The 13,520-nt window shown below is 35.8% G+C and overlaps 1 protein-coding gene and 1 long non-coding RNA gene across 2 annotated transcripts; both read right to left on the bottom strand.

Moving 5' to 3' along the window:
• Nucleotides 1-5,453: 5,453 nt before the first annotated feature.
• LOC139502143 (uncharacterized) lies at nucleotides 5,454-7,562 on the bottom strand. The gene is made up of 2 exons (XR_011658738.1): nucleotides 7,195-7,562; nucleotides 5,454-5,666 (listed from the first exon to the last, which is right to left on the bottom strand). It is a non-coding gene; the product is annotated as an uncharacterized lncRNA (long non-coding RNA).
• A 1,451-nt stretch (nucleotides 7,563-9,013) lies between these two features.
• LOC139502142 (MAP7 domain-containing protein 2-like) lies at nucleotides 9,014-11,523 on the bottom strand. Its single transcript, XM_071291518.1, has 2 exons — nucleotides 11,336-11,523; nucleotides 9,014-11,117 (listed from the first exon to the last, which is right to left on the bottom strand). The coding sequence occupies exon 2, from the start codon at nucleotides 10,815-10,817 to the stop codon at nucleotides 9,621-9,623; it is 1,197 nt and encodes a 398-aa protein (XP_071147619.1). The 5' UTR covers nucleotides 10,818-11,117; nucleotides 11,336-11,523; the 3' UTR covers nucleotides 9,014-9,620.
• Nucleotides 11,524-13,520: the final 1,997 nt, after the last annotated feature.

Genomic DNA, 13,520 nt, shown 5'->3' with positions numbered 1-13,520 from the left:
TTGTGGCCAAGTTTGGTTAAATTTGGCCCCGTAGTTTCAGAGGAGAAGATTTTTGTAAAAGATAACGACGGACGCCAAGTGATGAGAAAAGCTCACTTGGCCCTGTGGGCCAGGTGAGCTAAAAAATGGGGGTCCTCACATGTCACGCCATATGTATGAAACTATAATTCATGATTATTGCATAAAAATTCACACACAAGACAACGCGGACGTATGCGCTCATGGCGCAGCTGTTCATTAAACAAGTATTGCTGCGCATGTATCTTCATACGCTGACGTCATCGAATGCAACATGAAGTTCTTTATTGCTTCATATACCGTATACTGGGTTGTTTTTGCGGGGTGTGAATTTTCGCGGATAGAATAAAATCTCCAAATTAAATCCCGCAAGTGAACATGCAAAGGTATGATAAAAGTTATGAATCCGCCAAAATAATAACTTCCAAAATATTTCGCATGTATACCTTATTCAATGAAAATCGTGAATTGTTACACCTACGAAAATAATCCGCTAAACGGTATATTAATATAACCAATGAAATTTCAAGATATTTGTTTTATTAGAACATACTCACCCCTTCTCGTCCAATGAAAAGTCAGTTTTTTGCCCTCTAATTTTCATAGTACAAGGTTTTCCATGCACTATGAAATGTTAGAACATACTCACCCCTTCTCGTCCAATGAAAAGTCAGTTTTTTGCCCTCTAATTTTCATAGTACATGGTTTTCCATGCACTATGAAATGCTATACATGAATGACTTTTCATTGTCAGTTAATTATGAAAGTGAACTCTTAATAGCTGCACTAACGAAGTGTACAATCCCCTAAGACATTTTCCTTGGGAAAATAGCCTACTGATTAGAAACGAAAGAGCAAAGATTAAAATAAAAATATTTTGAATTTTGCAAAATTTCATGCATTTTTTAATGGTACACATATATAGAATACACAAAAAAATAATAGGATAAATAAAATGATATTTATTTCATTTATATACCTTACATTTGAGGGAATTATTTTCTTTTTCTATAAAAAAAACACATTGCCAGACTGCTGATTTATAGCAAAGGATTGTTTTCGGAGAAACACAATACATTTAAATTTATCAATAAAAAGTAAACATATAATGTTCAATTGTTGTATGGTCTGAATTCAAATACTCATACAGAGAGTTTCATATTTATAAAAAAAAATCAAATTTCAAAAAGGGGATTTATATAACATTGTGTTGCTTTTTATAATAAAAAAAATCTAAAGATATATGCTATAAGTATTAAATTTTACCTGAAGCAGAAGAAAAACAATTTATCCATCACAAACTATGTCAGTGCTATTTCATTTCATCCATTGAAATTACCATAACCTATGTATTATATTTAGTTCATTATAAAAAGTGAACTCTTATTTAGGTTTGAATATTACAATGGGAAAGAATAGTTTTGTAAGGTCACTCGAAAGTGTGAATATGTTCTAAATTGGTCAGACAATACTTGGTCATGTTTTATGAAGATTTAAGCCCTCGGCTTCGCCTTGGGCTTAAATCTTCATAAAACATGACCAAGTATTGTCTAACCTATAAATAAAATTGAGATTGGGAATGGGGAATATGTCAAAGAGACAATAACCCAACCAAAGAGCATACAACATTTCTTTGTCAAAATGTCCAAACGTCTTGAGAAATATATATCAGTAAAAATCATGCATATCAGTCATATCATAGTCATGATAATATAACGCATAATAGCGTTTGCAGGTACATGTACCTAGATACATGTGTCGTCTTATTGGCCATAATGCAAGCGAATGCATTACAAGAATTGTATGCATGCTCCTTATTTACATAATATTACGGACGTACATTGTACTTAGCTTATATACAGGCATTTTCCTTTTGAAAACTATCATCAGTTGTGTTTATACCTCGTACTTTATAACATACATAGACAATATATACTGTCATTTCGTGACTATACATAATTTAACTAGATGCTCTCAAGAGCATGTGTCGCTCACCTGCATTTACTGATGCTTAGATAATCATGTAAAATAAGGTTAAAATCATAATTAATAGTATACAGTTATTTATTATGTACATGTAACTATGCAATAGATCAGAATATATTTCCCGAGGTATGAAGATCAGCTCATTGTTCTATTGCCCTCAGCCGAAGATCAGCTCATTGTTCTATTGCCCTCAGCCGAAGATCAGCTCATTGTTCTATTGCCCTCAGCCAACGGCTGAGGGCAATAGAACAATGAGCTGATCGTCATACCGAGGGAAAGATATTTTGATCTATTGCACTGTTACACATTCAATAACTGTTTTATTACCTAATACATACTGAGTACCTAATAAATACATAAAAACATTTAAAAGACCCAATTTGATTGGACAACATGAATACCTTTCTACTAATCAGATTTCAGAATAAGAGGTCATAACAGGTCAGTGCTATAGACTGCACACAGGTGCAATAGAACGATAATTTCCAGTGCAATAGACCATGGAACAAAAAATGGCAGAAAAATAGCAAATAATATAGAAATATTTATAAAACAGTAAAATACTCTTTATTAGATAAAAATATTAAATATTAGATATTGATATAATGATAAAAAAAAACCCGGCAAAACGGTAAAATTACAAACTCAGGGGCAGCAACCTAACAACGGGTTGTCGGATTCGTCTGAAAATGTCAGGGCAGATAAATCTAAATTCAATAAACATTTTTGCCACCTGTCAGATTTGCTCTAAATGCTTTAGTTTCATAGATATAAGCCAAAAACTGCATTTTATCCCTATGTTCTATGTTTAGCCATGTCGTCCATATAGCCATGCATGTTGGTTGGCAGGCGTGGTCATCGATCGGACACATGTTTTAAACTAGATACCCTAGTGATGATTGTGGCCAAGTTTGGTTAAAATTGGGCCATTAGATTCAGAGAAGAAGGTTTTTGTTAAAGTTAACAGACGACGACGAAGACGGACGACGGACGCCAAGTGATGAGAAAAGCTTATTTGACCTTTCAAGTCAGATTGGCTAAAACTGTACCTATATATTAGCATATGAAAGTCATATTACACGGAGTTTAATGAACAGCGTGATTATCATTGAATATAATTAAGGAGTAGTTGATAACATAAATAGAATAATTTGAAGTAAAAGTTAAGAAATCAGAAGATAGTACTGTAACAAAATCGACGTTCCTCATGAATTAAAGATTTTGCTAATTTTCAGGTAGGCTTCAACAAGTGGATATATGAAACACCTTTTAGGAATTTATAAGTTAACTGCGATTGTCGATTCCCTAAAATTGTGTGATGACGTTGTTTTAATCGTGCCGATATATCTATAAAAAATAAGATGTGGTATGATTGCAAATGAAACATCTCTTTACACCATGACACAGAAATTTACAACTATAGGTCATCGTACCGTCTTCAACAATGAGCAAAGCTAATACCGCATAGTCAGTTTTAAAAGGCCCCGAATTGACAATGTAAAACAATTCAAACGAGAAAACTAACGGACTTATCTATATACAAAAAAAATTAACGAAAAACGAATAGGTAACACATAAACAAATGACAACCACTGCATTCCAGGCTCCTGACAGGCACATACATACATAATATGGCGGGATTAAAAATATAGTGAAATCCCAACCCTCCCCCTGACCTGGGATAGTGGTACAAATGTATAGTAGTACAACATAAGAACGAACTATACAAATAAGTTGAAAATGGCTTTACTCATCAAATGGACAAAAATACAAGTGGGCGTGGCGGGTACTTGTACATCCCAACAAGAAATGGACACTAGGAACAGATTTGTTAGCATGTTTTTGAGTGTACTAATGCAGTTTGCAATTACGTTTTTCAGTATTTCAAGCATTTGCATAGTTATATATAATGTCATAATCTATGTTAAAAGTGTCGGACTAACGGGGTGTCGGACTAGTGGGGTGTCGGATTAATACGGTGTCGGACTATTGGGGTGTCGGAATATCGGGGCGACCCCCAATTTTTAGGGTAATGGTTACAGTCATTCTTTGATTCTGTAAATTATTATAAATCTGAAATGTTTCAACTTGTCAATTTTAAAAAGTACATGTACCAATCAACAAATATTGCCTGCCTACTACTGATGCATCAATAATTTTCATATTTTGTTCTTGTTTATATAAAAAATACTAGGCAAGTGGGAAGTTAACACTCACACATGTTTATAAATGTCTGTCCTTACCAAGCTTATCAAGCAACCTGATATACACTGTGACTAACTATTCATGTTTGAGTGTGTCTGGGCCCTGGGGCATATTTAACTCTTGAGAACTTGAGATTAACATTCAATAGGAATGCCAAATGCCTAGTACATCAAATTCTTAATACATGTTAGAGCTACATGTATATGACCATTTAAAGCATTAACAAAATGCTATCACTTCCAAGGTCTACTTTTAAAATGGTATATGAATGTCTCACTCTGATTTTGGTGATCCTGTTTTGTTGCATTGATATAACTGCTTGACCGACATTTTTATTTTACACCAATCTACAGGAAAACAAATCTTGGACACAGGATCTATAGTTTATTAAGAATCATACCATTCCTATATCTGTGTGCTGATTTTTCTGCAATAGAATACCTTTCCACACATTTTACTCCATTATAAAAGCACACAATTGCAATAATTTGCAAAATCATGTGTTTGCATATCTAGGAAAAGGGCACATAGACATCTCATTCATAATACTACACAAGGAGCAGGATCTGCTTACTCTTCCAGAGCACCTGAGATCAATTATGTATTGTGGGTTCAAGTTGATCAGTTTTCTTTTTTCTAATTTGTATATTAGTTTAAACTTTTCATCAAAAAGTCTGAAAAAAGAGATATGTATCTACTGAAAATGATTTATTTAGGTGCAGGGGTTACCACACTTTGAAATCTACATGAAAACAAAACAGTGAAAGGTCATGTCATGATTGGCCACTTGAGAGACCTCACTACGTCTAGAAGTGAACAATTCTAGAAACTTTCCATTTAAGTCATTCAAACCTTATAAAGAATAAAAGACCATCATTTTAACTTTTTATATCTTTTATTTTTCTTATGTCTCAAATACTATAGTACATACATGTATATGTCTGATACCAGTGACAGATCCAGAACTTTTCTATGGGAGGGGGGGGGGGTTGCTGTTGCTGCTGACTAACTTAAGAGGGGCCCACTCCAGTGATTCCCTATTTAATCAACCAATTTTTTCCTATGAAAGGGGGGCCAGCCCCTATGAATATGCTAGCTTTGCATCAATGAATCTCAGTTTTTTCAATGACATTAAGTAATATTGTATTGCAACAGCATAGTGTCTCGTGTACATTTACCCCACGTTATCAATATAAAATGGTTGAGTGTTTCACATTGTATGTATATTTGAAAATATAAAAATGTTTAGTAATAAAAGTTTATTAAATAATGAATAAATACAAAGTCATAAAAAAAATGTTAAAATGAAAAGTATGTAAAAAGTATTTAAAACAATTAAGGAGAACTATTGTTAAAATTAAAAAGTTTTTTAAAGTAAAATCAAGTCAAATAGTCCTCTGTCCCATACATGTAAATCCTCAATATAGAAATCCTGCTCTTCTTATTCCTATTGTTATCTGAAAATATATAATTTATGCAGATGATATTATCAAATGAATTTAATTTCAAACTTCTCTAGAGTTGCTATATGTTTGGTAAATTATAATATATTTTAATTGTCTACTGACAAAAACATGATCTTCTGAGTTCCCAATTTAAAAAAAATTGTTGAAAGGAAATACTGGAATCTGAAGGATCAATTCCGAAATTCTGAGCTAAAAAATACCCAATCCAGACGTTCCGAAAAAGGTCCTCTAGAAAAGGTAATAATTATACACACCAACAGATGTTTGGAGAAATTTTCTACTTATAAATTTATTTACTTAGTATCTAAAATTCATCACCATAATAACATATCAACCTTTTTAATAGATATAAATAATGTTTAAATAAAGTATAACATTAAATTATCTTACAGGTATCTGTTATTTAAAAGATAACTTTTCATTCAATCATTCATATCTTTAATTCTTCATACCAGTAATTGATAATAAATGTATCCAATGCCAATAAAACCTGGCCACAACACCTAGCCAATACTGAAGGTGGCAATAAAATTCAACAATAAATCACATAATTTTTTTTAGCATGGAAGGAGGGACAGAATTTAAACTTTCCTACTGGTGAATATTTCATATACCTGAAATCTTTAAAAGATATTTTACATGCCCATATGCACTATTCAGCAAAAATAATAGTACTGTTGTTCACATAGACAAGGGTCTGGATGGGGTGTTCTGCATTTCTTTATCATTTAATCCTTAAGTTCATTTGTCTCTATTTTTTTTATACTTTTTGTCCATAATTTCTCTTTCCTCAATATATAAATTAGCACATAAATAGTTTAAAATGATTTTGACCAGACCTCTGGCTTACAAACTGTAGTTGCTGCTAGGAATATTTAGATTTTTTGCTGGGATGCATAGGAAGTCGTCCCAGAAAAAAAGTAGTCTTGTCAGACTTCATAATTATTTGGACTAGCATGTCATTTGCTCTATTTTTCCTTATTTCATGGTAAATTTTCTCTATTCTTGTTCCTTAAGTAATTCTCTAATTCTTTATATGTTTTAATAGTCATAGTTCCTAGTGGCAGATCCAGGGATAGGGTTTAAGGGATTGGAATCTCTCTTTTTTGGGGACGATCAATGCATTTGAATGGGGACATATAGTTGGAACCCCCCTTTATCCTGGGGATAGTTATTTTTTTCCTTTGTTTTTATTGTTTGTTTTTTGTGTTTTTCGTCACACTTTTTGGGTTCAAAAATTAAAATGTTAACCTTTTTACGATTCGAGACAACCAAACAAATCAGCACAAATGCTTTACACAACTGTCAAAATTTAATTAAAATTTAAATGCTAACATTGACATGCAAAAATTGAAGTTTTATTCAAATTGAAGTCTCACCGCTGGAAAAGGGGCGTTTATTTACATGTGGTCTACGGAAATTTACTGGATTTCAGAATCGAAAAGAGGCAAACATGTAGCCATAACCCGATCAGATCAATAAATTATGTTATGGATAGTATTCATATTTTTCTACTAACCATTAAAAGTAATAATACTAGGATTTCGTGAGCTCAGAAACCTTAATCTGTTGAAAAATGGCGTCGATTTATGTGCTTCCTTTTCGCAGCCTCAGTTACAATTTGACACGGAGTGATGGGTATTTATGCAAATATTTAGGGACTCCTATCATCATAGATACTATTTTTGGTCATGTTATATTTAAATAGCCAATAGGATGCAAATGTGTCAGTTATTTTCAGAAGGGGAAAACACCCGCCATATTTTTATCTTCCAAATTACAACGTCACTTGCCATTTTCAGATGTTCGTTTCTTGTAAAATAGAATCTTCTAAGAAGAAAAAATAGCATGGTCACCTGTAAAACTTACCTATATAACTAATTGATGATGAAATGACACAAGTTTAATTGTCTTTAATGATAAATTTCGCGAAAAATCACACGTACACGATGTAAACAAATTGCCGCGATGGCGCGATACTGTCGCCCTCTATGAAAAATCGCGATTGTCGCCCTTGATTTTTTGGCCGTTACGTCATATGGAAGGAGGCGCAGAATCGATCCGTGGCTTTCCCACTGCATGGTTGAAACGTTGAAGGTTGTCCTGTAGGTAAAATGTTAGTTATTTTGACATTTAACTCAAGAGGCACATGCTGCTTGTTAATGCAAGTTTCTCCTATCACTACCCAACCCAGTTTCAATTGTTGTGCATATGGAGTTCTGGGTGGTCCTATGCGCTGGTCAAGGACATGGTGTGCCTCTATAAGGTCTCTGCCAATTAAGAGAAGAATTTGGCAATTTTCCTCTATTGGTGGAATGCTAGCCCTAAGTTCTCTTAAATGAGGGTGATGCATTGTAACTTCAGGAGTAGGTATTTCGTTCCTATTATTGGGAACATGATCACATTCAATCAGTACAGGAAGATCAAACTTGTCATTACCATTGATTGATTCCATGACGAAACCTCTTCCTCTTTTCCCGGAAGTGACTACTTTGCCGGAGCATGTTGATAGAGTATAGTTCTCCGGTTTATCTTTTACGTCGAAAAGATTGAAGAATTCAGGTGATGCTAGTGACCGGTTGCTTTGGTCATCAATGATGGCGTACATGCGAATAACTTTGTACTGGTTATCTTTGTGATAAACGTTCACAGGAAGTATTTTAGCACACGATTTCCCGCTATATGTATCTTTGCAGATCTCAGTACAGATAGAGTTAACTGAGGTTGACTTAGTTTCAGCCGATTCTGTAGGCTCCCCGCCGTAGGCTTGCTTAGGTATGCTTGACTGAGAACTTGCAGGTTGCTGTGGTCTAGTGATGTGTAGTGCGGTAGTGTGTTGTTTACTTCCACATTCTTTACAACTTATGCGTGCATTGCATTCCCGGCTTCTGTGTTTGGTAGAATCACAACACTTGTAACAGACATTGTTTTCTTTCAAAAGACCTTTGCGTTCCTCTATTGACTTGGCTCGGAACGCTCGACATTCATTTAAGGAATGCTTTGTATTGTGCAGAATACAAAGACCTTGTTTGCTGGCGTCTCCAGATTGCTGCTCAACCCCTGTTTTATGAGTACCAACTTTAGTCTTGGGGTAAGACGTGAACCTTGGCGCAGCACCTTTTGTATTTGGTGTGACTTTTGACCCAAAGATTAATCCAGGATCGTTTTTAATTCTACTGATTTCACTGATGAAAGCAGATAACTCTGTAAAGGGAGGAAAGGCAACGCCGTGGTTAGATTTGTATCTAGACGCCCTTGTAATCCACTTTTCCTGAAGTCCATATGGTAGTTTTTCAATGACAGGGTTTATTCAGGTCGGTGAATCAAAATAAGCTAGCAGACATCCCAGCTTGGGATTTTCCTTGTGGTATTCTATTTCTGATAGAATGTCAGATAGTTCATAAAGACGTGCGTTGTCCTTATTCGTCAATGTTGGGAATTTGTCAAGTTTACTCCTGACAGAGGCTTCCAACATTTCTGGAGCACCATACCGCTCGTCAAGCCTTTTCCATAATCTTTGTATACCTATTGTAGGATTATTGGCGTTCGACGCTCTTATGCTTATGGCATGTTTAGCAGACTCTGGACCGAGCCACTTGATCAATAAATCAATCTGTTCCGAGTCAGATACTTGTAACTCGTCTGTCACGTTTTTAAAGCTTGCTTTCCATGTATGGAAGGATTCTGCCCGATCGTTAAAGCTTGTTAATCGGGAGAAAAGCAGGTCCTTGCGCAAGAGAAATCTAGTAATCTCCGATGTTGAGTTGATTTGTTGCTGGTGTGCAACAGGGATCTCTTCTATTACGCCTTGTTTTTGGTGTGAAACAGGGATCTCTTCTATAACGTCTTGTTTTGTGCGTAAGACAGGGATCGCTTCTTTAACACCCTGTTTTTGGTGTTCAGCAGGGATCTCATCTGAAAGGCCTAGTTTTTGTATGCCGGTTACTAAACTTCCGGTGACTTAGTATCGGAAGGCATGACAGCAGATGTCTGTGACAGTAAGTTCAGTGCCACGGATGGCACGAACGCTGGTGCTTCGTGACTCAGCTCGATCTTAACAGGAATTTGTTTTTTCTTTTGAGGTCCTGTTACTTCCTTTACAACAGTTGATACAGGAAGTTTATTGACGAAATCTTGCACACGCTGGAGCGGGTCTTCCTTTTCATCAGGAAGATCGCTAAATGCTTGGCTGCCGTCGTATTCTAGGACACGAGCCTCGGCTTCTGCGGCTGCAGCTTCTCTTTGTGCTTCTAGAATGTTCATAGCAGCTTTAATTTCGGCCTTTTCCCGTGTTGCACGTGCAGCCTCCTGTTCCATTAAAGTTTTCCTGCGTATGGCCTCACGTTTCATTTCAGCTCTCTGGTGTGCAGTCTCGGCATTTCTACGTATAGCCTCTTGCTCCGCCTCGGCTTTTCTGCTTGTGGCTTCTTGGTCTGCTCTGATGGCTTCTTGTTCTGCCTCGGCCTTTATTTCATTTTGCTTGAAAAGAGTCTGTTCTTCTATCATTGCCTCCTGCTTTAGGAGCAAGGCCTGTTTTTCAGCAAAGGCTATCTGAGTTCTTGCAGCCTCTGCTTTAGCACGCTTCTTCCGTGCAAGACTTGAAATGTCAGAGACGTGGGAGCTCCCACTGTGCGAGGTGGTCTTGCCCTTAGATGTCCTCGTTTTTGTAGATTTAGCCTTTGTCAAGGTGAGGCGATGCTCGTGCAAAGTTTCAATTGCCAGTTCGACTTTAGACATTCGGATATCCGTTGAGAATTTGCACGTATCAATGTCTTGAAGGCTGTCTAATGTTTTTGTATTTTTCAGAAATGTCAAGTACTCGTCTGTGAGCCTGCGATACTTAGTACAGGCTTGTACAATTTTATCTTGTGCTGTTAACAATTGCTGGAGATCGTTAGGAGGCTTGGCAGTTTCTAATAACTGAGATTCTAGGTTTGACCATAGGGCCTCTAAGTCGTGATAGAACTTGTCCCGTTTTTCTATAAAGGCTCCCTGTCCCTTTTCGGTAAGTTCACGCACTCGCCTAGTCTCGGCATTTTCATCTACATTTGTTGTTTTAGACGGATTTTCTTCTATTTCTTCAGTGACATTTCCCTCTGGGGGCTGAACCTCTTCTTGCTGTTCCGCGTGACTTGGATCCATGATGTAAATCAACTATGTGTAGGCAATGTTTGTTCAACGTTGTTGGTTTGCTGTCTAGGACGCACAAGCTGTGTTGCGTAGTGTCAAGGTAACAGCTACGAACGATGCTCCGTTGTATTTCCTGTTCAGGAGATGTGTAGACAAGTTGTTGTCAATTTACTGTGCTGAGCCGGACTCAACTAGTTTAACCAGGTGACTGCAATCGCAATCTCGATGAAGATATAACGAACACAACTTGTTTGAAATTGTAATTATAAATTCCACCAGAAAGGTTTACATGATAGTCAGTAGATTGGTAAACTGAAAGAAATAAAAATACAATATTTTACAATGTGTACGAATTAAATATGAATGTTAAATACAAGATTATTAATCGAGTCAAAAACGAAAGTAGAATTTACAGTTCATTTCTCGGAAATAAATAACTTACAGTTCGTATGTATTTATAAACCACTTATCTAAAAATAACGGAGTTAAACAGATTAATTTATCACAGTTTATGATCGAATCAAACGTACTTGACAGTGGTATGTCTCGATTTCCGTAGGAAGTTCAAATGTCGTCCATTTTCCATGCGTTGAAATATTGAAGCGGACGGTGTCACAGAAATTAAAGGTAGTCGATAATACGGTGATTTGAGAAATCGGTCCAGTTCAATTTGTTCCGGATAAATATGAAAACATGTAATAAACATTGAATGTGAAACAGAATATCTATATATTAAATAAAGAGGGTGCAAGAGTATTACCCCTCAAAAAACCATAAGCCGCTGCTTAGCATTGATTTGCAGTGTTTTTACAACTAAAAAAAAGGGGGTAGGAATCTGTTCCCACATGTATACCCTGTGTGTCATTTACATTGTTAGGTTCAATTAGGCCAAACAATAATACCGTAATGACAATGCCAGATTTTTCACTGCCATTTTTGCTTTAAGATTATAAATCGGCAAGAACATATTCCTATTACGACCCATGAAATTCATAAAATTTGCATAACAGTTTATCTTCATATTTCTTTAATACAGAGAACTAAAACAGAAAATTCAAAAACCTGTAGATTTAATTAAGTACTATTATAACTATCAAAAAAGCATGCTGGCACATCAAATGATTTCATTTGGAATCTTTTTGCTGCTGTCATCGATAGAAAAAAATAAAAAGTTTTCATAAAATAAAATGTTTTACCTACCTACCTTACCTAATTTTTTTGGGGGTGAAATAGGAAACACACTATTTATTTATTTTGGCCTAATAGAAAGATCATAGTCAAATTTATGATCTTTTGTATGACAACATTGTGTACATATGAAATCACAGCTTTTAGTCTGACTTAAGATCCGAAACTGATCTTTTGTTAATTTCTGGCATTTTTGGTGAAATCATGTTTCACATTTTTCACAAAACACACACATTCGAGTGCAGTGTTTTGAACAGTTACCACATGGGTGTGCCATTTTTAGAGTGTAAGACTAATATTGCAGGGTATAACTTCCCTTACTATTTCCTTTGCCCAAGAGGAAACCCCTTATCCCAAGGGATTCAGTTTGACACGGCGATATGTGACAAAATAAGGGAGCTACCATTTGATTTTTATGGGGGGGGCTAGGATGAAAAATGTTGTCCTGCATTTTTTTTTTAGCTGTAATCTCTATCCTGGCTTTTTATTTTTCACTCTGTTCGGTCCTGCCTTTTTTTTTTTTTAGTTTATCCTGACTTTTTTTTACCTAAATTGTCGTCCTGACTTTTTTTTTTTGCATGTGTCTCATCCTGCCTTTTTTTTTTAATCAAAACTCCTGTCCTGCCTATTTTTTTCAAATTTCATCCTAGCCCCCCCCCCCCCCCCCCCCATAAAAATCAAATCGGGTAGCTCCCTAAGTGCGTTTCAATATTTACCCTTGCCCAAGGGGATATCATGAACGGACGTGTCCACTATAGTATAATTATACAGACCTTCTAAAATTCAAACTGACCACACGCACGATACACGCACGGTGAATGCACGATACACGCACGGTACACGCACGATACACGATACACGCACGATGAGCGATGAGCGTTACACGGAAGATTAACGCAAAATGAATGATGAATGATGAACACACGATACACGCACGATGCACGATGAATGATAAATACACGATACACGCACGATGCACGATGAATGATAAATACACGATACACGCACGCACGATACACGCACGTTGAATGATTCATTGACGACTGAACAACGAACGCTTTTTACACGATTCTCAAAGCTATTTTATTTAGAATAGTATTTAAAATTGATATGCATTTTCATTAAAGGCAATACTTGTAGCTGTTTTGCCGATACCACCATAATAGATAATATGCTATTTTGCCAGCTCAGATTCAAATAACTTAATTAAAGTCGGCTATTTTATAGGCACCGGAAATATTTTTGAACTTGGACAGAAGCTCATAACAATCAAAATATAGTGTCTTGATTTTGTTCAGCCTCACCCTGAGAGTTCAAGTTTACGGCAAACGAAGGCGAGACATTGTGTTCCGCGAAACTCTTACTAATTTTATTTCATACAGTTAAAAATCGAGATTTTATTTTTATGCATACAATGTCCGACGCATTATATCTACAGAGAGTGACTGGTTCTAGAAATTATTTTAACTAACATGCTTGATATAATTGATTGCAATAAATGAATGATCTATGTATTTTTACATGTTA

This window comes from Mytilus edulis, chromosome 13 (genome assembly GCF_963676685.1).
Source record: "Mytilus edulis chromosome 13, xbMytEdul2.2, whole genome shotgun sequence".
NCBI classification, from domain to species: domain Eukaryota; kingdom Metazoa; phylum Mollusca; class Bivalvia; order Mytilida; family Mytilidae; genus Mytilus; species Mytilus edulis.
Note: the sequence above shows the minus strand (reverse complement) of the source record. Positions and strands in the feature narration are given on the sequence as shown.